Source organism: Sturnira hondurensis, unplaced genomic scaffold (genome assembly GCF_014824575.4).
Source record: "Sturnira hondurensis isolate 20B ecotype Veracruz unplaced genomic scaffold, ASM1482457v3 Scaffold0003693, whole genome shotgun sequence".
Taxonomy (NCBI): domain Eukaryota; kingdom Metazoa; phylum Chordata; class Mammalia; order Chiroptera; family Phyllostomidae; genus Sturnira; species Sturnira hondurensis.
This window is the reverse complement of record NW_028076324.1, coordinates 6307716-6329862: the sequence shown is the minus strand read 5'-3', so window position 1 is coordinate 6329862 and position 22147 is coordinate 6307716. Positions and strand designations below refer to the sequence as shown.

At 52.9% G+C, this 22147-nt stretch overlaps 1 protein-coding gene across 2 annotated transcripts in view; it reads left to right on the top strand.

Moving 5' to 3' along the window:
- EPHX2 (epoxide hydrolase 2) overlaps nt 1–3662 on the top strand; it is a 47344-nt gene extending 43682 nt beyond the window's left edge. For both annotated transcript variants that reach the window (XM_037042241.1, XM_037042240.1), the window contains 3 exons: nt 1405–1485; nt 3042–3100; nt 3242–3662. In XM_037042241.1, coding sequence (XP_036898136.1) covers nt 1405–1485; nt 3042–3070 — 110 coding nt within the window. In that variant the 3' untranslated portion in view covers nt 3071–3100; nt 3242–3662. The remainder of the gene's footprint in view (nt 1–1404; nt 1486–3041; nt 3101–3241) is intronic.
- The last annotated feature ends 18485 nt before the right edge of the window (nt 3663–22147 follow it).

Sequence of the window (22147 nt, the reverse complement as noted above, 5' to 3'; positions counted from 1 at the left end):
GAGTGAGCACAGAGAGGCTGGGTGGAGGCTCCGAGACCTCTCCGTGCCCCAGGTGTCAGCAGATAAAAGGGAAGTCATGTTCGCTGCCTCTGGTGTCAGGCTGACACCAGTTGTGCCTGACCCAGTCACTCACTAGGGTCCTGGCTGCCTGTTGGAAGCATTTACTTAATTCAAAGAAAAGGAGTGTTGATCGCCATGCAAGGGTACCTTTTTTCCTTTCTGGGGCCACCCGTTCATTTCCATGGCACGGAGCGGGCCAGCCTGTGCATTCTTTCTTAAACACGCCCACGCACGCTCACCCAGGCCAGTCACTGCACTAAGTTCTTTTGCATTTGAAAATCCCAGTCGTTCCCTCCTTCACTTTCACCAAAACTCTTAGCTTCTGACAGTTCTGGTCATGAAATGTGTGAGGGCTTTCCCCATACCAAGCAGTTCTCTGCAGTATCAGTGGGTGTCCTACAGTTTAACTCAGTTCTAACACTATCCACCTAAATACGGCATCAGATCCCATGTGTTAAGGACGCAGTCCTACGAGGCTGCCCACCCCGTGATGCCACACAGGTCAGATGCCAGTGGCAAGTGTGGTTGTCACCTGTGCTTCCGACCCTCCTCCAGTGACAGATCTAAGGCTCCCATGACCCCCTCCTCGGGTCTGATCAGTCTTTGCCAGAGTGGCCCACAGAACTCAGGGAAACCCTTATACTTACCAACTGCATGAAGAGTGTGATTAGGGACACCAGTGAAGAGCCACATGGAGAAATACACAGGGCGAGGTCTGGGAAGGTCCCGAGAACAGGAGCTTCTGTCCCAGTGGAACCGAGTGCGTCACCCTCCCGGGTACACAGGCATGTGGACACTCTATGAGCCCCATAGTTTTGGGATTTTTATGGAACTTTGTCATGTGGCCACAGTCAATTGTTTACTCTATTTCCAGCCCCTCTCCCCTCTCTAGAGAAGTGGGGGATGGGCTGAAAATTTCATGCTTCTGATCATGGCTTGGGTTTTGGGGGGACCAGCTCTGCCCAGGAAACACTGAGTTGCCTCCTTAGACCAGAAGATGCTCCCAGCACTCTTGTCACTTAGGAGTATCCAGGGGTTTGGGAGCTCTGTGCCAGGACCCCAGGCAGAGACCGATGCTTGCATTTTCTACTATCTCCCTTCACCACCCGGGATCCACAGGACGGGTGATGCCGCCGTCGCACAGTGCATGCCGGACACAAAGCCGGGCCCACAGTGGCGCCGCTGGGGGTCCTTCGAGGGACGGAATAGTGAAGGAACCCACATAGCATGAAGACGAAGCCCGTCTCCTTGCCCCAGGGGAGGGAAGACCTACGTTGTGGAGGGTACAAGAGAAGACATTTCTTCTCTCTGTGGCTGCACCTATTTCTTGTCACCCCTCCCCAGATCCTGATTCCAGCCCTGATGGTGACGGCAGAAAAGGACTTAGTGCTCACTCCTGTGATGTCCAACCACATGGAGGACTGGGTAAGGGTGGTGCTGCACTGGGGCCATCGGCGCTTCTGGGAGGTGGCAGGGGTCTAGAGGGCAGACGGCAGCTGCAGACGGAGTGGGATCTTTGGATAAAGCGCTTGCTTGACAAGGGGCTTCATCAGGAGCATCACTGTCACCTCTTGGGAGCCAGAATCATGGCTGGCGCTTCCTTTTCCTTGTACTGATGGAGTCTGCCATTCATTCACTCACTCACTCATTTATTCATTTCATGGGTTTTTACTGTGCACTTAAATGTGTTGGGACTGTGCTAGGTATTGAGAAGGTTAAGATGAGGAAGACACAGGCCCCGCCCTCTGGGAGCTCCCTGCCCTGCAGTTACTCAACACAGGCAGAGATAGAGAACGCAGGAGCCGACAGGGTGTTGAGAAGCGAGGAGCACGCATGTCTGGAGAGCAGCAGAGCTCGATGAGGCCGCAGGGTCTTGCTGAGCACTCTGGCCAGGCTGGGCTGTGCTCGCCCACAGCCCTGAGAGCCACTGAAGTGGGGTGACAGGCATCAAACCCAAGATTGGAAGCTCACACTGTTCCAAGTGTAGAGGTTGGTGGCAACTGGGGAGCCCTGCAGGTGGGGCGACTGTGGGCTAGCTAGCTAGCTGCGGACAGCAGCTCCTCCACCCTTGACTTGGGCTTTGTTAGCAACACCAGGCACAGCAGGGAGGGCGTGCTTTGGGCTGCTGCCACAGTGCCCCTGGCCGGCTCTGGATCCAGCCAGCGAAGGTGCTCCACAGAGCTCTGAGCCCACGGGCCCTGTCTCTCTGGTCCTGACCCTGGAGGGTTTCTGTGCAAATTCAAGTTCCTCAACTGGTCCTTTCCAGCCCCTTCTAACTGACTGCTAACCTCACTGAGGTTTGTCATGCTTGGCAGTGGCAGCCTCTGTCTTCGAGAGGAAAATGACATCCCCCCCAGCCTTCTCCACGTCCCATCATGGTTCAAGGCGGTGTGGGAAGAAACCCGCATGTCCCAAGCTGCTGCACTGCTGCTCCCTCTCGGTCCTCAGTTCTTGGCGCTTTTGGCTGTGACCCACCATGAGAGTTCAGGTTCCAGAGGGGAAGCCAAACAGCCCCGAATGCAGACCACCAGCCAGAAAGCCTGAGAAGGGAGTGCAGCTGTGACTGCATGGCGAGAGCCAAACAATTACTGAGCAGTTTCCAGGGAGTGAACCGGCGGAGAGTGAATGATTCTGAAGGGAGACGGTTGTGATGAGTATAGGTCAGCCCTGAATGCAAATCTCAGCTCAGCTGCTCTGGCCTTGGGCAGCTTACCTAACCTCTGGGCTTCCCAATTACCCCCACAGGATTGTGGGTAAGGTTAAATAGGCAGTGCATGTAGAGCACCTAGCACATAGTAGTTGCTCAATAAGTGGTTGTTCCTTCCCTAAATAATGCAGAGTTTTTCAGGAAGGAGGGTGGCCTATGAGTTGCCCAGAGGAAGGTGCCTCGTCGCAGGGCTATCTGTGACACTCTGCACTAACCTGAAACCAGGCCCGTTTGTGTTCTGTTATTTACTTTTCTGGGTGGTGTTTTCTTCCAGATCCCCCTCCTGAAAAGGGGACATATTAAGGACTGTGGACACTTCACACAGATAGAGAAGTAAGGAGTTGGGGGTCTCTGGGTGGGGGACACTGGGACTTCCTGCTCACCTCCTGTAAAGCTTTTCCCGGGTTGGCCATTCACTCAGTGCGAGGTGAGTGGGTGCGGACAGGGGTGAACTGCCCGTCGTTTCCTTTCCAGGCCCGCCGAGGTGAATCAGATCCTCATTCAGTGGCTGGAAACTGATGCCAGGGACCCGCCAGGGACCTCGAAGCTCTAGGATGTGACGGGTGCCCTTCGGGCTGCTGCTCTCAGCACCAAGATGGGACCCTACCGCGCCTCTCAAATCCAGCGGTCTTGTTCTGAAGGGTGGTTTTCTTTAAGTGAAGTGATTCCGATTCGACCTAGTTTTTAGATACAGGAAGAATCATGTGTGATTAATTGCATCATTTTATGTCTAAGGATGACTAGTGTCCTGTGGGGGGACAAAGTGGGACGGCCAGGGACTGATTTCTTTTTGACTAACCAATTTGTAGGTTTTGCAGCAAAATCAGCAGTTAATTTTGAAGCATTTCCACAGAGATTGGACCTCCTTTGTTCAATAAAGCTAAGACCACTGCCATGCCGCCGTTTGTGTCCTCAGGAGGGAGGCGGTGTGGTTGTTCTAGGAACTTCCATCCAGCCTCGCCCAGAAGCCGGCCCCGCGGGTTTGTCGCCTGGTGTTGTCACCCGCCCCCGTGTTTCGGGTCCTCATCCTCTCCTGTGCAGAATGCTGTTGCAGCAGCCTCCCGACTGGCCTCCTGCACCAGGTCCTGTCTGAACGTGGCAGGGCCTCCCGCTGGCCCCCGAGAAAGCCCAAGCACTGCCTGGCTCCCTCCCCCAGCCGGACCCCCATCACCCCCTAACTCCTGGCTGCCCTCTAGTGTCTCCGATCTGAGTCTCTGTGCACACCACACTGATTCTCCTTGCCCTCCGCCTCAGCTGATGGGTCCTTTTGCCTTCAGCGTTCCCACCTTCCGTCTCCTGCACCGAGTCCCCGTGCAGAGTCCTGTGTCCTGTCTCCCTGCCCCCAGCACAGGATGCTTCCAAGTTGGTGCACCCTCCCTTGCTGTACTTTATACAGGGAAAGCTGGAATCGTGAATTATAAGGAGTATGAATTAACCAGGCACGAAGACATGTGTGTCCCGTGTGCATAGAAAACAAAGGGAAGGTTAGAGCTGCCCACAGTGGTCATTGAGTAGCCCTGTGTGCCTGGAGCCTGACTTACACTATCTCTACCCTCCCGCTAACAGATGGGGAAATTAGGTGCAGGGGACCTGCCCAAGGTCACTTGGCTAGAGAGAGGCAGAGCCTGGATTCAGACGCGGACTGTCTGGTTGCAAAGGCTGAACCCCTCCTATCTGGGGTTCTCCCAGTCTGGAGTCAGGTTATCTAGACCAGGCTCCCGGTCTGCCACTTACCACTGTGCGCCCTCGAGAAAGGGTTTCCTGTGTCTCAGTTCCCTCCCCTGTGGAAGGGGGACATTGATTGCACCAAACTCATAGGTGGCTGTGAGTGTTAAATGAGTTCCTGCAGGCAGGGCCCTAGACGCGTGCCTGGCACGGGGGAGGCGCTGCAGAGTGCAGCCGGGGCGTTACCTCAGGGCAAGGCCTGCGCGGCTTCCTGTTTCCAGCCACACCGCCGCTGCCGCCTCGCCTTCGCATCGGAGAATCGAAGTGCCTGTTTAAAAGGCAGATATGTGACCTGGGCAATGACTGCACAGGCCAGATGATATTATTTTACTAACATTTGGAAAAATAGTGTGTCCTGGCTCATTTGTAAGGGAGCAGTGGGAGGAGAGGAAAGAGGAATCTGAGAACAGCCTTCCCTGGGAGAAGCACAAATAAGCAAACGCTGTCACCCTACCTCAGTGTCAAATATTCTCTCTGGGTATCCCCATAAGCCATCAAAAATGCCTTGGGAAGTCTACTCTTTTGGAAAATGAGGGCCAAATGCATCAAGTCCATAGCACAACAAAAATATCGCCAGTCGTACAGGATGTAGGCTCATAAAAGATGCTGGACTTCAGGAGGCCTTCAGCTCAGTCAAGAAAACGCTGGGAATGCCCCCGGCCGCTTCGGGCCACACGTTGCTGCGGTTGTGGCGGCAAGGGACGGGGACGATTTTCAGATGCCATTTTCAGGGCAGCTTGCTAAGAGTGTGTTCAAATTGATTTAATTATAAAATGTTACTCTTTTTGAGGACCACAGAAGTCGTAAATAACAAATGTATCCACCTCTGCTGAGGGCAATGGCCTTTTTGAACAGAGGCGTGACAGACCCACATTCTCTCGTGCACCCACACACCAGAGGGTGCCGAGACCGCCCACGGGTCTGTCCCCATACTTAGTGGCTGTCAACCAGCAGTGCCCAAGGTTTCCGGGAGAAATATCTTCTAAAAGTGAGTCTGTTAGCATGGTTATTTCCCTTTCTTGGGATGTAACGGTTTCGGGTTGAAGTGCTTCCCATTTTTAGCATCAGTGTTACCAGCCCAGCCCTGCCTGGCATTTGGGAGATGCTCACTAGCCGTCTGCTGACTGAATCCAAGAATGAAAGCATAAATGAATGAACGGAAAACTGAGTTCCTTCTGAGTCTTGGTTTCGATGTCCCGCTGTGGGAGATGGATGGCCAAGTGTGTGACTTTGTCACTATTCCAAGCCTTGGTGGTTCTCATCGAGACCTCGGGAATATCTGCTGCCCAGATTCAGAGGAACATGGCGCCCAGACTCCCGACGTCTGTGACTCTTTGCTGGGGTTCCTGGGGCTGACTGCAGTGCACACCCGTGGGTCTATGCTGCATGGACCACCGCTGCGATAGTTTTTCATAATGACGCGGCTGAAGTGTTTACAGCTACTGCAGTTCACAGGTGTTGTGTGATCGGTAGAGTCAGTTTGCCTAAATACACGTTGTCCTGTTTGCACGTAAGGGTTCTGAGGCTCTTCACCTGCTTTGGAAAGAGTGCCAGTCATGCTCCGGTAAGCACACGTTCTTTTCCTTGTGGTAAAAGATACGTGACATAAATGTTACCATTGAACTGTTTCTAAGTGTACAGCTCAGTGGTGGTGTTCGCTGTGCTGTGTAAGCACCATGCCCGTCTCCCAGACCTTCCCATCCCCCCAGACAGCGACCCTCCCAGCCCTTGGCAAGTCCCCTTCGACATTCGCCTCTCTGAATTTGACCGCTGTCGCCACCGTCACACAAGTGGAATCAGACAGCAGTTGTCTTTTTCACAACTGGCTTATTTCACTTAGGATGAGATCCTCAAGGCCCCTCGTGTTGGAGCAGCGTTGGAACTTCTTGTTGAAACTCAGTGACGTTCCAGTGTGTGGATAGGCCCCAGCGTTCTGCAGTCGTCTGTGGGCTGGCACTTGGGTTCCTTCTGCCTTTCAGCTGCTGTGAGTGATGCCGCCGCGAATGCAGGTGTGCAGATACCCCCTGCCGCGGTCCGGCCGCAGCTTATCTAAGGGTCCCTCAGGTGAGGGTAGGCGTCGGCGCTGGGTAACAGGCAACTACACAGCTCAAAGGCAGGTGAAGCACTGTTCCGTTTATTGCAAGTACAAGCAGGTTTTTATATTTTCATTTCTGGTAGTGATTAACATTACAGGTGCATAGCATGATCAGTTAAGCAGAAAAAATCAATACAAAGGTAACCAGGAAAAGTACAAAAGTTCCCATAGTTTCAATTATGTTAAACAAAAATTATTTTGACCTGGAGAACCATTAATCAGACAATTTGAAATAGTTCTATGTACACAATTTGAATGTCTTATTGTTTATTAAAGTTCTCAGAAATTGTCATGGGCAACAGGTACGCTTAGACCAAGCAGAGGTTAGGAAATTCATTATAAGCCTTTGTAATGTCTAACTTAGCTATCTATCTTGCTGTCTAAAATGTTTTTTGTATACTATGGACTCTAACTCCTTGGTAGTTGTTTCTAAGTGCTTAATTTGTAATAGCTAACCAGCTTCTGTTTTTATGCCTGTCTAATTCTAACTGATATATATTCCTATTCAAGGTAAAGGAGGGGCTGTTACTCTAACAACTCTTTGACAATCAGGGGCTATTTTCTAAAGGGGTTTTTGCTATTCTGTGAGGCAGTTCTGTGGGAATACATATTTTTCCCTGAACTGTTCTTTCTTGAGTGGCTGTCACAGGAACAACTAAGTAAAGTACGATGCCTTAATTCAGCCAGGGTGATATTGCTTAGGACTTGAGCCAACTGTTGTTTTTTCTCTGAGAGTGTTCATTAATTCTAGGAGATTCCAAATTATCACAAGTGTAAAGGTTAGAATACTAAGAAACAGTAAGAATAAAAGCAACACCATATATCCACTAATGCCACCTCCGTCCTGCTGGAAAACGCTTCTGTGGAGCCGTCATCTCCAAGTCGTGACTTTGTCAACCGACATGGTTAGAAAACGCTTCTGTGAAGCCTTTGTCCCCAAGCCGTGACTGTGTCAGCCGACCTGGTTAGCACTGGACGCGGCACCTCTCTGAGTCTCTGGTTTTAGTTCTTCTGGGAACATACCCCAAAATGGAACTGCTGGATCATGTGGTGATCCTGTGTGTGATTTTCTGAGGAACCACCCACTGTTTTCACAGTAGCTGCACCATTTACGTTCCCACCAGTGGTGCACAAGGTTTTGTCTCTCATCCTCACCAGCACTGGTGTTCTGTCTTCATGTTTTGATAAGGGCCATCATAATGACTGCAGGTGGCATCCAAGTACTCTACCTGGTAGTTGTGGTTTGCATTTCCCCAACACTTTGGGATGTTGAGTGTCGTTTTGTGGGCTCATTGGCCATTTGTATATCTTCTTTGGAGAAAGGTCTGTGCAAGTCCCGTGCCCATTTATAAATCAGGTTGTTTGTTTTTTCATTGAGTCGTAAGACTTCTTTATATAATGCAGATATTAATCTCTCATAAGGTATATGATCTGCAAATATTTTCTCCTGTTCTGCCTGTTACAAACTCACTTCTTAGTCAACTGACAACTTGCTTCCATGTTCAGAAGGTTCTGGGTTTGGACCTAACCCCTGTTTCCTATGCAGTTTGTCACTGTTTTCCATGATGTGGGTGCCAAGAACAGGGGGCAGAATGTGTCAGCCTTGGGGACCCTGTGTGACTATCTGGCTTGTATCCAAATTTGGGAGACAGAAACAATTCTTTGTGCAGCTCGAAGTAAGAAAATTCCAGAGGAAGCCCCAAGCAGTGGTGGTTGTCGCCCCTTGAATAGGGTACGGGGTGGACATTTAGTCGTTGCCTCCACCAGTTTTCCTGGATTCTTGTGGAGAAACGGCTGTGAAAAATGGGGGTCACTTCAGACAGTGCGGGGGCGGGGGGGAGGAGGGCGCTCTCCTCTCCTCTGGTCTCCTGCAGCTGGCCTAATACTCAAATGAACATGAGACAGATTAGCAAGAGAAAATAACCAAGTTGAATACAAACGTTTAATGTGTATGGGAACCCCCCCACACGCGAGAGAGTCAGAGACACCCACACACACGCTGGAGGGTCCAGGACGAAAGGGAATGTGGGTGTATAAGACATCCGGAGGAAACGGCCACCAGGGGGCGCCAGAGGGAGGAAGGTCGTTGAAGGACGATTAGAAGAGCCAGTGTTCAATAGTCAGACGTTTGCTCTGCCGCACAGATAGGCCATAAAACACTATCTCTGATAATCTCTCATTCCGGGCAAGGCCCCAGTTCAAGTTCTTCTAGGTGGTTAAGAGGGTAGTGGCAGGAGTTTCTCTTCAGCTCGCAGGGCTCAAAACAGCCCACCTACCACAGAAGCATATCTTTGGGTGACTCGTCCCGAACCCCTACAATGCCATCTCACTGCAGGTCATGGGTTGAATGAACTCTATGCCCTGCGTCATATTTTAAAGGGAATGAGTCGGCCGAGCAGGATGAGGAAGTAAGGTCTGCAGACCAGAAGTCCTTCAACACACCCCCAAACATTCCCTGTGTTTCAGGGAAATAAGAGTTACGTTACTACGTCCAGATTGTGCGCGAGAATGCCCGTTCTCGCCGATTCACACGTACAGGAAGGGAAGAGATCAAAACCAAGCTTCAGTGGCCAGCAGAATGGTCACATTGATTTCCCTCGACAACAACTGTGTGGAAAAAGTTAAGACTCAGCAATTATTGAACAGCCGAGTCCTTTGGAGAAGAAGAAATAAGCAATAAATGATCTACCTCAGCCACGGGAGGGGGACAACGCAGATTGAATGAACGGATATGCATTGTTTTTGCTGATTTGTACATTTCTTTTCCTGTAATTGACTTTCAGTAAAGGCGATTTGTAAAATTGATGTGGCTGACTCGGGGCTGGGGGAAGGTGCGTCCAGTCCGAGGGCAACAGTTCAAGGTAGAGAAGGCAAACCTGGTGTGTGGCTCCAGACGCGAGAGTTCTGGGCGGTGAGGAAAGGGGCCCCTTCCCCGGCCCACCTACACCCGAGGAATGGCTTCCAGCATGCCCTAGGGCAGAGTGCATTCACTGGAAGGAGAGCACTTGGGTCTGACTGTTACTGAAAACGGCCTTTTTGGTTGGGAGGAAGTACTCTGCCTGGAGTTAGTTTAGGGACAGGGCTTGAGGGCGAGCGGAAAACGAGTTATTTGGGATGGCCCCAGGCTGTCCCTCTGTAATCCCCCCCCCTGCCCCACCATGGGCCTCTCTTGTCCCCCTGGACTCCACGCTCTCCCGCCTGTTGACTACAGCTCATGGACTGGATTCTAGGGCTTTGGGCCAGTGAGTGTAGAGAAGGGACAGTACCCAGCCTGATGGCTGCTTTCTACATCCCACAGTTCCAAGGCCTCCCTGTGCCGAGCCCTGCCGCTCCCAGGCAGAAAGTCTGAGGTTCTGTGGGGAGTCCTGAGCTCTCTTCCCTCGGGGATCAGGGTGGAGACCCCGGGGCTCACGGACCCTGCCTCCTCCACTAGGCTCAGCCCAAAGGAAGCAGGCGCAGAGGCAGGAGGGCCAGCCTTGCTCCTCTCTCACAGGGGCCTCACTGGAGACCCTAGCCTCAGGGCTTGCAGACACGGGGTGTTGTTCAGCTGGGGTGTCCATGACAAAGTACCCAGAGATTTAGTTTCTCACAGTTCTGGAGGCTGGAAGTCCAAGATCAAGGTGTTGGCGGAGTCAGCGTCTCCCGAGGCCTCCTTCCTTGGATTGTAAATGGCTGTGTTCCCCGTGTCCTCACATGGCCTTCTATGTATGTGTGTGTCTGTGTCTGAATCTCTCATTTTGATACCAGTCTGGTTGGATCAGGATCCATCCCAATGCCCTTGTTTTAACTGAATTACCTCTTTAAAGGCCCTATTGCTAACTGTAGTCACATTCTGAGGAATTTGGGGGGGCCCAGTTCAGCCCATAACACAGCTTTGCACCCCAGGTTGGCTCTGTGCTATGGTCAGAAGCTCCACAGACCCCTCACCTGTCTCTGGGATGCCCCTCTCTGAGACTGAGCTTCCTCTGAGCAGTCTTGTCCACTCGCTGGGCTTCCCTGTGGGCAGCACGTGGCCACCATCTGTACCTCACTGCTAATACGTTTGCCCTGGGGGTGCGCTTTTGTGCCCATGCAAGAGCCTGCTGCCGTTTCAAGCTCCAGTTGTGTCCCTGTGCTCACACGTCTTCTCCAGCCATCAGGGGTGTCCAGCCCACGGCCCGCAGGCCGCATGCCGCTCAGGATGGCTGTGAATGCATCCCAATAGAAATTTGTAAATGTACTTAAAACATTATGAGATTTTTTTGTGATTACACGTCGAAGTGTATTTAATGTGTGTCTCAAGACAACTCTTCTTTTTCCAGTGTGGCCCAGGGATGCCAAATGGTTGGACATCCCTGCTCCTGACCCAGACATAGGCCAAAGTGCCCCATCTTCTTGGTTTGTGGACAAAAGAAGGATTCTGTAGAAAGTAGCCTCACAGGGTGAGCTGATCACAAACCCCTCACTGTGCAGGTCGTGGTAGGCAGCCACACCCCAGGCACACGACTTCTTTAGTGAAAGGCTCGCCTTTGCCTGAAGTGAGCCCCGTCGATTGTCTCTGCCCATCTGGGTACACACTCCTTTGAGATCGCCCCCCTCAGGAGAGCACAGAATCTTGGTAACTATCCTGTAATTCAATTCCCACCTTGCTGCCCCCTGCCTCCTTATATTCCCTCCCAAGTTTTAATTTGTTAAAGAAACTGCAAAGCTGTTATTCTTGGAAGCATTTGAGATCTTGCAACCTGGAATATGTTGTCAGTCTCCATTTTCCCCCCACCACTCCCCACACCCCAGCCATCCCCACCTCCCACCCTCGATCCCACCCCCCTTTGGCTTTGTCCATGTGTTGGGCTTGGACTTGAACAGACAGGAAGGCAATTCCTGTGGAGGCGCAACAGCAGATATTCAGTAAACAAAGGTTTGCTGCTCCACCTTTAACAGTGGGACCCAAAGAGGACTTCCACTGAATCGGCCTTGCTGGTCCCACCCGTGGGTCGCACCGAGTTCTCCTCAATGGGAGCTCCCTTTCTGGGACAGGTTCTCTGTCTAAATCCTTTTTGGCAGTTAGGAGGAAGGTCAAGGCTTTTTCCTGAGTCTTCCTTCTCTTAAAAACAACTTAATAGCCCTGGCTGGTGTAGCTCATTGGTTTGAGCGAGGGCCTGCGGACCAAATAACCGCGGTTCGATTCCCAGTCAGGGCACATGCCTGAGTTGCAGGCCAATTCCCAGCAGGGGGACGCATGAGAGGCAACTGTATATTGATATTCCCTCTTTCCTTCCCTTCCCCTCTAAAGATAAATTTAAAATTCGTAAAAAAAACCCAACAACTTAATAAAACAGCTTAAAATAATCACTATCCCAAAAGGCATATTTTGGGATGACAATTGGGGTGACAAATTTGGGCTGGGATACTGTCCTCACAATTCAGCCAGCCCTCGGGGACCACCAGGGACCTGCCTGGAAGTCTGGGAGCTGGACCAAGTGCCCCCGAGACTCCTGTTCTCACCTAACAGGTCCAGCTACCCTGACGAGTAGTTTTTGCCGGACATCCTGCCTCTTCCCCACCCAGCCCCGCTCCAGAGGTTCAGAGTTTCTCCCTACTGTTGCCATATTTGCTCAGGCTGACAGTTTCCACCTCGTACAAAACATTCCGGTCAAGATATCAGTCATGGCAGTAATTGACTCTGATTGCTAATTAGTGAGGATGGGCTCCGGCAATTGATTCTGCCAAGCTCTGTCCTCAGGGTCCACGGAACGAGCTTGTTCTCCGGAGTCACAGGTGTGGATCCTCACCTCACTTCCCCGCTGAGGCTGATGTGACCTTGAGCAAGTGGCTTCAAGTCCTCAAGCTTCAGTCTCCTCCCTGTGGAACGAAGGGGGACTCTTCCTCCCTCCCGGGGCTGCCACGAGAACCTGGGGACATAGCACCCTTCTGGCCCGAGGCAAAGAGCTGAATAGACGTTGCTTCTCCTCGCCCTCCCTGTCCAGCTCTCGTCTTGGCCCAAGTCCCCCCCAAGGTGAGAGTGAGTGAGAATTTAAAGTCCATCTAGCAAAGCCAAGCCCCACTCAGGAGCAGACCTCCTCATTGGGTGACTCCAGCAACTACACGAGGAACCCCACCTTCGTGGGGTCTGGGTCGGGTGGGGAAGTGCAGAGGTGGCAGTTAGGAGCCCTGACCACTAGTCCCAGCTCTGTCAGTGACCACGGGCAAACCCCTTCTCTTCCCTGCTCCTTCTCTCTTTCCCCTGTGAAAAGAAAGGGTTGCTCAGAATATTCCCGAAGCCCCAGCTCTTCCCATAGCCCCTCCAGCGGCGGGCAGTGGGAGGTGGCTCGAGCTGACCGCAGACGGGGACAGACAGGCTCAAACGCACAGGGCACCTGGCCACGGGGTGAGGGCTGGGTGGCACCCCTGTCATGGAAGCCTGTGCTGGTCGCTTGCAGGTGGACGTGGAGAAGAAGCAGGTGGCTGTGGAGGCTGGCGTCTTCCTGGCTGACCTGCACCCACAGCTGGATAAGCGTGGCCTGGTCTTGTCCCAGTAAGAGCCACCCCTCCATTCCTGGGTGGGCCAGAGCTGCCGGGCTTCCCCTGCCCTGGCCTCGGCCAGACTCTCAGAATCTGGCAGGAGCCAGAGATGAGCACTTCCCAGAGTGTACCCTGGGAACCCCTGTTTCCTCCCATAGGTACCTGTCTCCCCATTTCCATAGGTTCGGGGACTTTTATGTGAGCACAGATAGAAGTAGGCCAGAGATGAGCTAGGATTAGATAACAGCCTTGTACGGAGGTGGGAAAACCATGGATTAAGTCTTCCTTAAACTTGCACAACCATATAGAGCTCACCAGAAGGATGTGCCAAACCAGCGCTGAGAGGAACAGCAGCACGGCCTGCTGGTTGAGCCACGGGGCTTCCCGGCACATCTACCTGTGCCTTCCCTTGTCTCTCTGTCCAAACACGTGCCAGTGATTGCTCAGGTTCAACATCAGGGGATGTCCACGGAAACAGAAGTCACACACAGCCAAAGGAGTGAACATCTAACTGTGGGATTTCAACCGTTAGAAACAGGTGACAAAGGTGTTTTGGATATGAGCATAGCAACATTTTTGCAGCTGGAAATTGCCTCCCTGTAAGTCCATGGTTGGTCTTCAAGCATGGGTAGTCCATTCGCCCAGCTTTCTCAGCCAGGCCCTGGGGTGCCGCTATACCCATCGCTCTGGAGACCATTCTTCTCCTGCCTCTCCAAGGGACATGCAACCCAAACATTTATGGAGTGCTGACCCTGGGCAGGCCTTGCTCAGGCCCAGAAGAGGCAGAGATGAAAGAAAGGCCCAGACCCTACTCTCAAGGAGCTCTCCCCACAGGGGCAGAAGGACAACCAAAGGGACACGCATAATGCGAAAAGATACGTTCAGTGTCAGAGCAGGTTCGAGGTGCGGTGGGGCTCCCGGGGGCCCCGGGTTCGGCATTGGCAGACGGGGAGTCTGTGAAGGGACGGGACTTGGGGCAGGCTCCCTACAGGGGGCCTCTGGATGAGCGCTAAAAGATGACTAGGTGTGAACCAGAACAAAGAGAGAAGAAGCCCAGGGGAGGGAAGGGGTGTGGGGCATGCAGGGGCCATAAGCAGATAGTGGTTCAAAGCCTGTGACCAATGACAACAGGGCGAGGCCTGTTCTATTGATGACAAGTATTAGCTTCTGTGCCCAGAAGCATCTCTGTGTCCTGTTCACGATGTCTCTGTCCTCCCTGGGGACCAGGCTCCCTCAAGTCGCTGCCTGCATGGGGCTCACCTGCCACTCAGAGGGAGTCAGGCTGTTGTGTCTTGTGTATCCCAGGTGCTGCCCAGGTCTACGGCACCAAGGATGCTGTGGGGACTTTCAGAGTGGCTGGGCGACTGTGTGTCAAGTGCTTGACGCAAGGTCTCATTTCATGGTCACACCAGCCCTGTCAGGAAGGGCTAGACCCCGGTGACGGTGAAGAATGGGGTCTGAGGCGAAGGGGCTTCCCAAAGAAACTCAGCTGGAAAGCCTGGGAGGGCTCCACGGCGCAGTGAGCCCGGGGAGGCAGGACGGCAGCAGACCCTCGGGGTACAAGTCCCGCCTGCTTCTCATACTGGCTTTGGTTAAGCTCCTGAGCCTTCCTGGGCTTCAGAATTCTCATCTAGAAAATGCAGCTATAAAATAGCGGAGCTCAGAGGACTGGGTGCCTGAGAGGTGGCCCACATAGCAAGGACTCCATAAATGTTAGTTCTGCTAATTTTCCTGGCTCAGTCAATGCCTTTCTCCATGGCCACCGGAAGTGACATTTCCCCTTTGCTTCTTACCTCCACTTTCTTGTGAGCCAAAGCCTGTTCCTTCCTTCCTAGGCCCTTCTCCCTGACAGCCTCCCTTGATCCGGTTTATTTCTTTGAATGGCATCGCAGACATGTTTCTGTACTGGTCTTTCATAAGGAAAAAAGATTTTATTTATTTATTTTTAGAGAGAGGGGAAGGGAAGGAGAGAGGGAAACATCGATGTGTGGTTGCCTCTCGAGCGCCCCCTACTGGGGACCTGGCCCACAACCCAGGCATGTAGCCTGACTGGGAATTGGACTGGTGATCCTTTGGTTGGCAGGCCAGTGCTCAATCCACTGAGTCACACCAGCCAGGGATGTTCTTTCATCTTAATAAATTCACAGAGAAGAGTAGATAGATTGCGATTGGACTAACCACCCGCTCTGTGGCATTTTGGCTGTTCTCGGTTTTTCACTGTTAAACGAACGTACTTCTGTGCTGAATGTCTCTGGGCTCGAGCCTTCAGCCTCTCCCTGGGGAAGGATGTCTATGAACCTCTTTTAACATCCTGGTCTTTTCAGAAGCGGCAGGATCACCAAGTGAGGAAGGGCTGGAGAAGTCTTAGCAGCCGCATCTGGGCCTTGGTTTGCTGGAAAACATACTGTCGAGAGATGACAGAGAAAGAAGGTTCTAGGCTGTGGACACCCCAGAGCCAGGCAGGCCTCCCCTCAGAGCTGAGCCAAGCCCCTACCAGCTCTTCAGACAGGCCACTGAGGTGAGGAAACTAAAGCTCAGAGAGGAAGGAGAGAGACGGACCAGCCACCAGACAAGCTCAGTCGTGGGAAGTCGGGAGCAGGAACCCAGGCAGGAGTAAATGTACTGTTCTGCTCTGAGGGCCTCACTCCACCACCTGAGGTTTCATTGTCCCCGAGAAGCCTCACTGGTCCCATGGGTTTCTCTCCTCCCTCCGGTTGAGTCCAGCCTGGGAGCCGGGCCAGACGTGACTGCAGCTGGTGTCATTGGGTGCAGGACGCACGGCACGGGGGTCAAGCATGGCATTCTGGCCACTCGGGTGAGTCCACTTGCTTCTCTGCACTCCACTGACCCCTGGGAAATCACATGGTCCTCGCCCGTGTCTGCTCAGCTCCGTCTGGGCCTCAGAGCCACCCCAGGTCTCTCCCTCTGGTGGAGGCTTGGCAGGTGCCTTCCAGGAACAGCATCTCCTTCTCCAAACCTCGTCTGTCCCTGACAGACACGAGTGACGAAGGAGCCCTCGGGCACGGTGATGCACCTGCCCCTCAGGAGCCTCCTGGAAAAGGGCAAGAAGGGCAAGTGGTTCTATTCCCATGGAAACCTGGAGCCAGGTAGAACAAGCGGCCTCTTCAGGGTAGCAAGTCAGGAAAGGGTCAGGGCAGAAGCCAGAGCCACTTGGGGTGGAGCCCAGCCCCTAAGGGCTTGGGACCCACACCTGACCTTCATAGAAAAGCATGTTTTAAACTTCTCAGGAGTCCAGTTTGGGGAACTGGTTATGAGCACAGATTCTGGACTCAGACCTGGGTTCAAAACCTGCCTCCAACAGGCCCTGGGAGTGTGCATGGGGGGCTGGGCTGAGGGCCCCGTGTTACTCAGCGCCCCCCACAGGTAAGAGCTGGTGCAGCCGAAGCAGATAGATTTTGTGGGGCCTGATGCTAAGCCCCAGATGGACAGGTCATCACTCCTCAGAGCTGGCCTCACTGCCCAGGAGGGTCCAGTGGTGACCATGAGTGACAGACAACACAACAGCACTGCCCTCCCCCAAGGTTTGGCCCTGGTCCTAGTCGACCTTCTAGGACTTAGAGCACATGATTGCCTCCATTTCTCAAAAGGATCAGCAGCGTGTGCAAATGATTCTGGGTGGCCACAGACCAAAACGTACACAAGAGCTACCGGCCCCTTCTTTTAGAATGCTTGGCTGAGCAGGGCCAGCGGTTGGATGCAGGTGGGAGCCCCCACCATTGTGTTACAGACATCCAGCCACAGGGCAGGGAGCAAGGTGTGGGCACTGTGGTCTCTGACGCCCTCTGTGCACCAGGCACTTGGCTGGATGCTTCTCAGAGTGTGAGATAGTTATCCTCATTTTACAGGTGAGGAAACAGGTTAAGTAACACAGCCAAGGTCACAGCCTGTACTTGTTGCTGGGCTCTGCCGAAGTTTCCCACTGGCCAGCTCTCGCTCACTGCTCTGGGTCTTACACGAAATCTGGTTCCATAAAAGTCACCCTGACTCCCTCACTGCCATCGTGTCCTGTTTCTGCCAGTTTCTCCTCTCTGGTCTCGGTCACCGTGAATCAGAATTAGTTCAGCGTTATCTGTTCTCCCACCCGGAGCACCCAGTCACCAACTACACATGTCAGAAGCAATTTTCACCCACATTAGCAGGCGGCAGACTGTGGAGAAGCGCTTCAACAGGCTATGAAAGAGGGCCCTCTGGAAGTGAGGGCAGCGGGGAGGACTCTAGAGCTCACCATCTGTTTCCAGCGAGTGTCCTAGTCTTTGTAGAAACCCAGGGGTTTCTTTTGGGGGGTGAGCTAAGTAGGAGAATCTAGTTCCTGAGGAGGGTGGGTCCCCAGTGAGAGGATGGACTCAGGTTGGCAGAGACGGTGCCCAGGGAGAGCAATGGGCAGAAGACGCTGAAGGGGTCCCTGGTGCCGGGCTGTGCGCTGGGAAGGCAGGGTCAGCCCTACCCCCAAGGCATGCACACCCCCGAGGCATCCCACCCAGGACCTCCTGCTCTTTGAGGCCCAATCTTACTTTAGGCCTCCTCCAGGCAAGAGAGAGGCTTGCTGCCTCTCAGCTGCGATGCCCACAGAATGACCAAGGCAGCAAGGAAGGACAAGCCACAGAGTCCCATGGAACCTCGTGATGGATGGGTCCCCTCCCTGCTGAGAGCAGATGCCACTGAGACATAGCCTCCCTTTGCCCATTTTCCCTTTCTCCCTTGCCCAAGACTGAGACTCCCCTCAGGCTGTGACTGCAGACCCAGACGGCAAAGTCCCCTTTCGTCAGATGACAGTGATATTGCGGGAACAGGTGACACCTGGCCTCACTTCCAAGGACAAACAGGAAAGTGAGGGCTTCTGCCCAAAGTGTATGGGGAAATGCCCACCAGGATTCTGAAGCACGGCCCCTGCCCCGCTGCCAGGTGGTGGTGCTGACCCTGACGATGGCCTACGGGTCCGTCTGGAGCACTCTGGGTCCGGCAATGCAGAGGCGTCCCAGGCCCTGCAGGCGCTCCTGGGCTGCCTGGGAGTCGTCCTCGCTGTCACTCTGCAGGGTGTGCCCCAGTTCTCCTCGCAGGGGACCTCCTTCCCCGCCACCCTGAGAGAGGTGTTGGTCCCTTGCTTGCTGCCACCCAGCCTCAGAAAATAAATGGAGAACGCTGGCCAGTGGGCCATGCTCCCTGAATGGGGGAGTGTGCTGACCTCACCAGCCTCTCCTGGGCCCTAGGAAGGCTGTGGCCAGAACCCTTTCAGAGCAGGTCAGTGAAACTCTGAGGAATCGTTGAGGAGTGGGGAGAGAAGGTCAAGAAAGGAGGTTGGGTAGAGGCTGGCCATGGGAGGTATGGTGCTGGCCGAGCTGACTGCTCCTTGGAAGGAGTTGACCCTCAACTGCACTGCGCCACGGGGTACATCTAGGGTTTCCTTGACAGTGGTTTCTTACAGCTGGGTGGGTGGGGCACTGTTGGGCTTACTGTGTGCCTAAGGACTTGGATCTAGGAGTGGGGTGGGGGGGAGCAGAAAGGCTGGCTTCTGATCAATAGCAGTGTTTTTAGAATAAATAAAAATCCATGTCAGCTGGATGAATGGATGGTAGATGGTTGGAAGGATGGATGGGTGTATGGGTGGATGGATGGATGGATGGTTGGTTGGGTGGATAGGTGGATGGATAGGCGGATGGGGGGGTGGATGGGTGTATGGATGGATGAGGGATGGATGGATGGATGGATGGATGAGGGATGGATGGATGGATGAGGGATGGATGGATGGATGGATGGCTGATGGATGGATGGATGGATGGATGGATGATGGATGGATGGATGGATGGATGATGGATGGATGGATGGATGGATGAGGGATGGATGGATGGATGGATGGCTGATGGATGGATGGATGATGGATGGATGGATGATGGATGGATGGATGGATGGATGATGGATGGATGGATGAGGGATGGATGGATGAGGGATGGATGGATGGATGGATGGATGAGGGATGGATGGATGGATGGATGGATGAGGGATGGATGGATGGATGGATGGATGAGGGATGGATGGATGGATGATGGATGGATGGATGGATGGATGGATGAGGGATGGATGGATGAGGGATGGATGAGGGATGGAGAGCATGCAGCAGTCCTGAACTGCCTGGCAGGCCTGTGCAGTGGACGGGGCCACAGTGCACCGCGCTGTCAGGATGGAAGTGAGAGCAGCAAGGGCAAGTGATGGGAGTGCATCTTCACATGTATTTTTTGAATTTTTAAAAATTCTGACTTAAACTTTTTCTGCTAATAAGTCTGACTTGGCTGGTGGGTTGGGTGGTGAGGACTGACTGACTAGCTGATGCTGCCATGCTTTCTGTACATCGAATGAGGTGAGGCTGACATTACCAGGCTTTGTCGGAATGATATCTACAGTGATATATATATATGTATATATGTATATATGTATATCAAATACAATATATGATATAATAATATATGTTGCAAAAGAAAAACACCTCTTACCCAGCCTGAATCTTATATGGTGTATTTCTTCAGCATATAAAACCCCCCAAACTTGTAATATTCCCAAGAGACCCTTCAGGAATGCACTGTTCTGGAGGGAGGTCCCAGAATCCAGAAAAAAATCCAGAAGTTATAATTATAAGTATGTAATATATAATTATATAATATATACTGTGTATATCTGTGCACACAGTTCTTTGAAATTACTTAAACTCATGATACCTTTCCGATGCCAATGAAAGAATGCGGAGAGAATGCAAACCCTTTCCAAATCCTTTGGGGCTGAATGGTGAGCAAAGGCCTCAAGTTGCTGAGTGACCACCGTCGGTGTCCTGTGGACAAAGCCAGGTCTTAACCATGTCCCCCGCCAAGTTCCACGTGTAGCTCAGGGAAGGTGCCTGGTAACTGTGGGGCGGTTTGAACATGGAAGGGGCCTCATTTCCTTCTGCCCCACCCCCAGGTCAGAGGCAAGGCCGTGCTGCGGCTGGACTCCCCTGACTGGTGTGTGAGGACATCGTGAAGAAGGTGGTGGGCCGGCCCCACTGGGCCAAGGCAGGACACGCCAGTCAGAACCTCCCGGTGGGTGTCAGCCAGGGAGCGGCTGTGAGCGAGGAGTTCCACCAGAGGGCGCGCTCTCCCCTGTTCCTCTGTTCCTCCGCCGCCCAAGGCTGGGAGGTTGGGAAAAGGTGCTGAGCTGGTCAGGGGCAAGAGGGACTCCACCACGGTGCCCATATCCATGGGCTTTCCTCCACATTCATGTTCCAACAACCCGGGGATTCTAATTCCCTATGAGCTGTCAGAGAAATTCTTCTCTTTCCCTTCATTTGTTTCTTACAGAAACCCTATGATCGGGATAAGGCAGGAGTCAGGGAATCCGTTTAACAGAGAAGAAACTGGAGGTCCCTCAGAGGTGATGGGACTTACTAATTAGGAGTAAAATTGGGGCCAGAGGCCTCGCCACTGTCACACTGCCTGATGGTAATGGGAATGGAGACTTTGGTAATACTTTTTGAAAAAGATTTTACTCACTTATTTTTAGAGGGGAAGGGAGGGAGAAAGAGAGAGAGCAACGTCAATGTGCGGTTGCCTCTTGCACACCCCCCGCTGGGGGCCTGGCCAGCAGCAAGCATCACACAGCAAGTTAGGAAAAGAAGTACCTCCAAACCTCCAACCAGAGAATGTCTCTCAGCCCTGTATTTTCAAAAGTTTGAATTTAACTTTCAAAGTCTATGAATTTTGGGTTCCATTCCATTATGTAATGGGGTTCTAACCTTCTGAGCAGTGTTTTATTTTCAAAATCTCTAAGTGACATGTCAGCTCCAGGAAGGAGTGTCCTGCTTGTTCAGTGGTCCCTGGCATCTCACATCCACCCCCAGCGGGAGAAGGACCATCATTAAGGGGTGTGCCACCATGACTTAAGTCTGGAGCCTTGACATTCAGTACAACTTCAACTCCTGGAATGCCGAGGCAGAAGGATGTTCTGGAAATAGACTTTCCAATCACCACAGAACCCAAGAGTCCTTTCAGGTTCAGGGTTTTGATGAATTTACCCTTCCTTTGATTTAGAGTCCTTGGGTGCATGAACGTCACCACTTCCAAAAAGTTCTCATTGCAGAATCTTTGCGATACTGAGTGGTGTGTACTCAACCCATAAATTGGGATCCCTTTTTCTCTTCTTCCTCGCTGCCTTCTTGCTACTTCTGTCCTGGGTTCTCCCTGGTGGGTGTCTCTTCCCCGCCAGCACCACCCTGTTGGCCAAGCCTCAGGGAGTATGGCCCAGCTGTGCCCCCCCCGCCCCCCGCCCTGTGGCTAACTGTCTCCTCACCTCAGGAGACTTGGAGAGTCGTGGTGGCCGGCTTGGAGCCTGCAGCTCTCAGACTGGACTGCTGACAGTGGGCACTAGCCTCTAAGAAGAAATGAGGTGGGAGAAGGAGGAACAGTGCCCAGTGGGACACTGATCAGAGCACAGCATTGGGGCTGTGGCACTATGAGCGTCTCTCAAAGTTGAATTTGGGGTGAGAAATCACAAACGGAGAGCAGACGTGAAGTGTTCAGCAAGGCAAGAAGGTGAACTGTGGACAGCTTCTCCACTCAGGGCGCCCCCCACCCTGGGCCCCTGCACTCCACAGGGGCGTAGTGGAAAGGGAGGCACCCCAAAATGCAAAGCTATGGGACGTTCAACTCGAGGCAGATGTCCTCTTACTTCACGGGCTAATCCCAATGGAGAGAATGTATGACCAATCCCAAATTGTCCAAGTCAGCCTGACCACCTGCACTGGCTGGACCCAGGGGATAGATGAAGGGAGGCAGCATCCACCGTCAGCTCCAGAAGGCGACTCGAGGCGCCCCCTGGTGGCTGCTGAGCCGACGCAGCTGAAGTACACAGGCAGAAACAGCGGGCCCCTGTGTTTGTGTAGCTGCTAGTCGCAAACTGCCAAGTCAGCAGGACCGCCCCTGGGAAGGCGGCAAATCCTCAGCGGGGCGCTACAGAGAGCTGCTGGGAGGAAAGAGACCTCTACGCCTAAGTAGGTTTCTAATTTACCAGGGATGAGT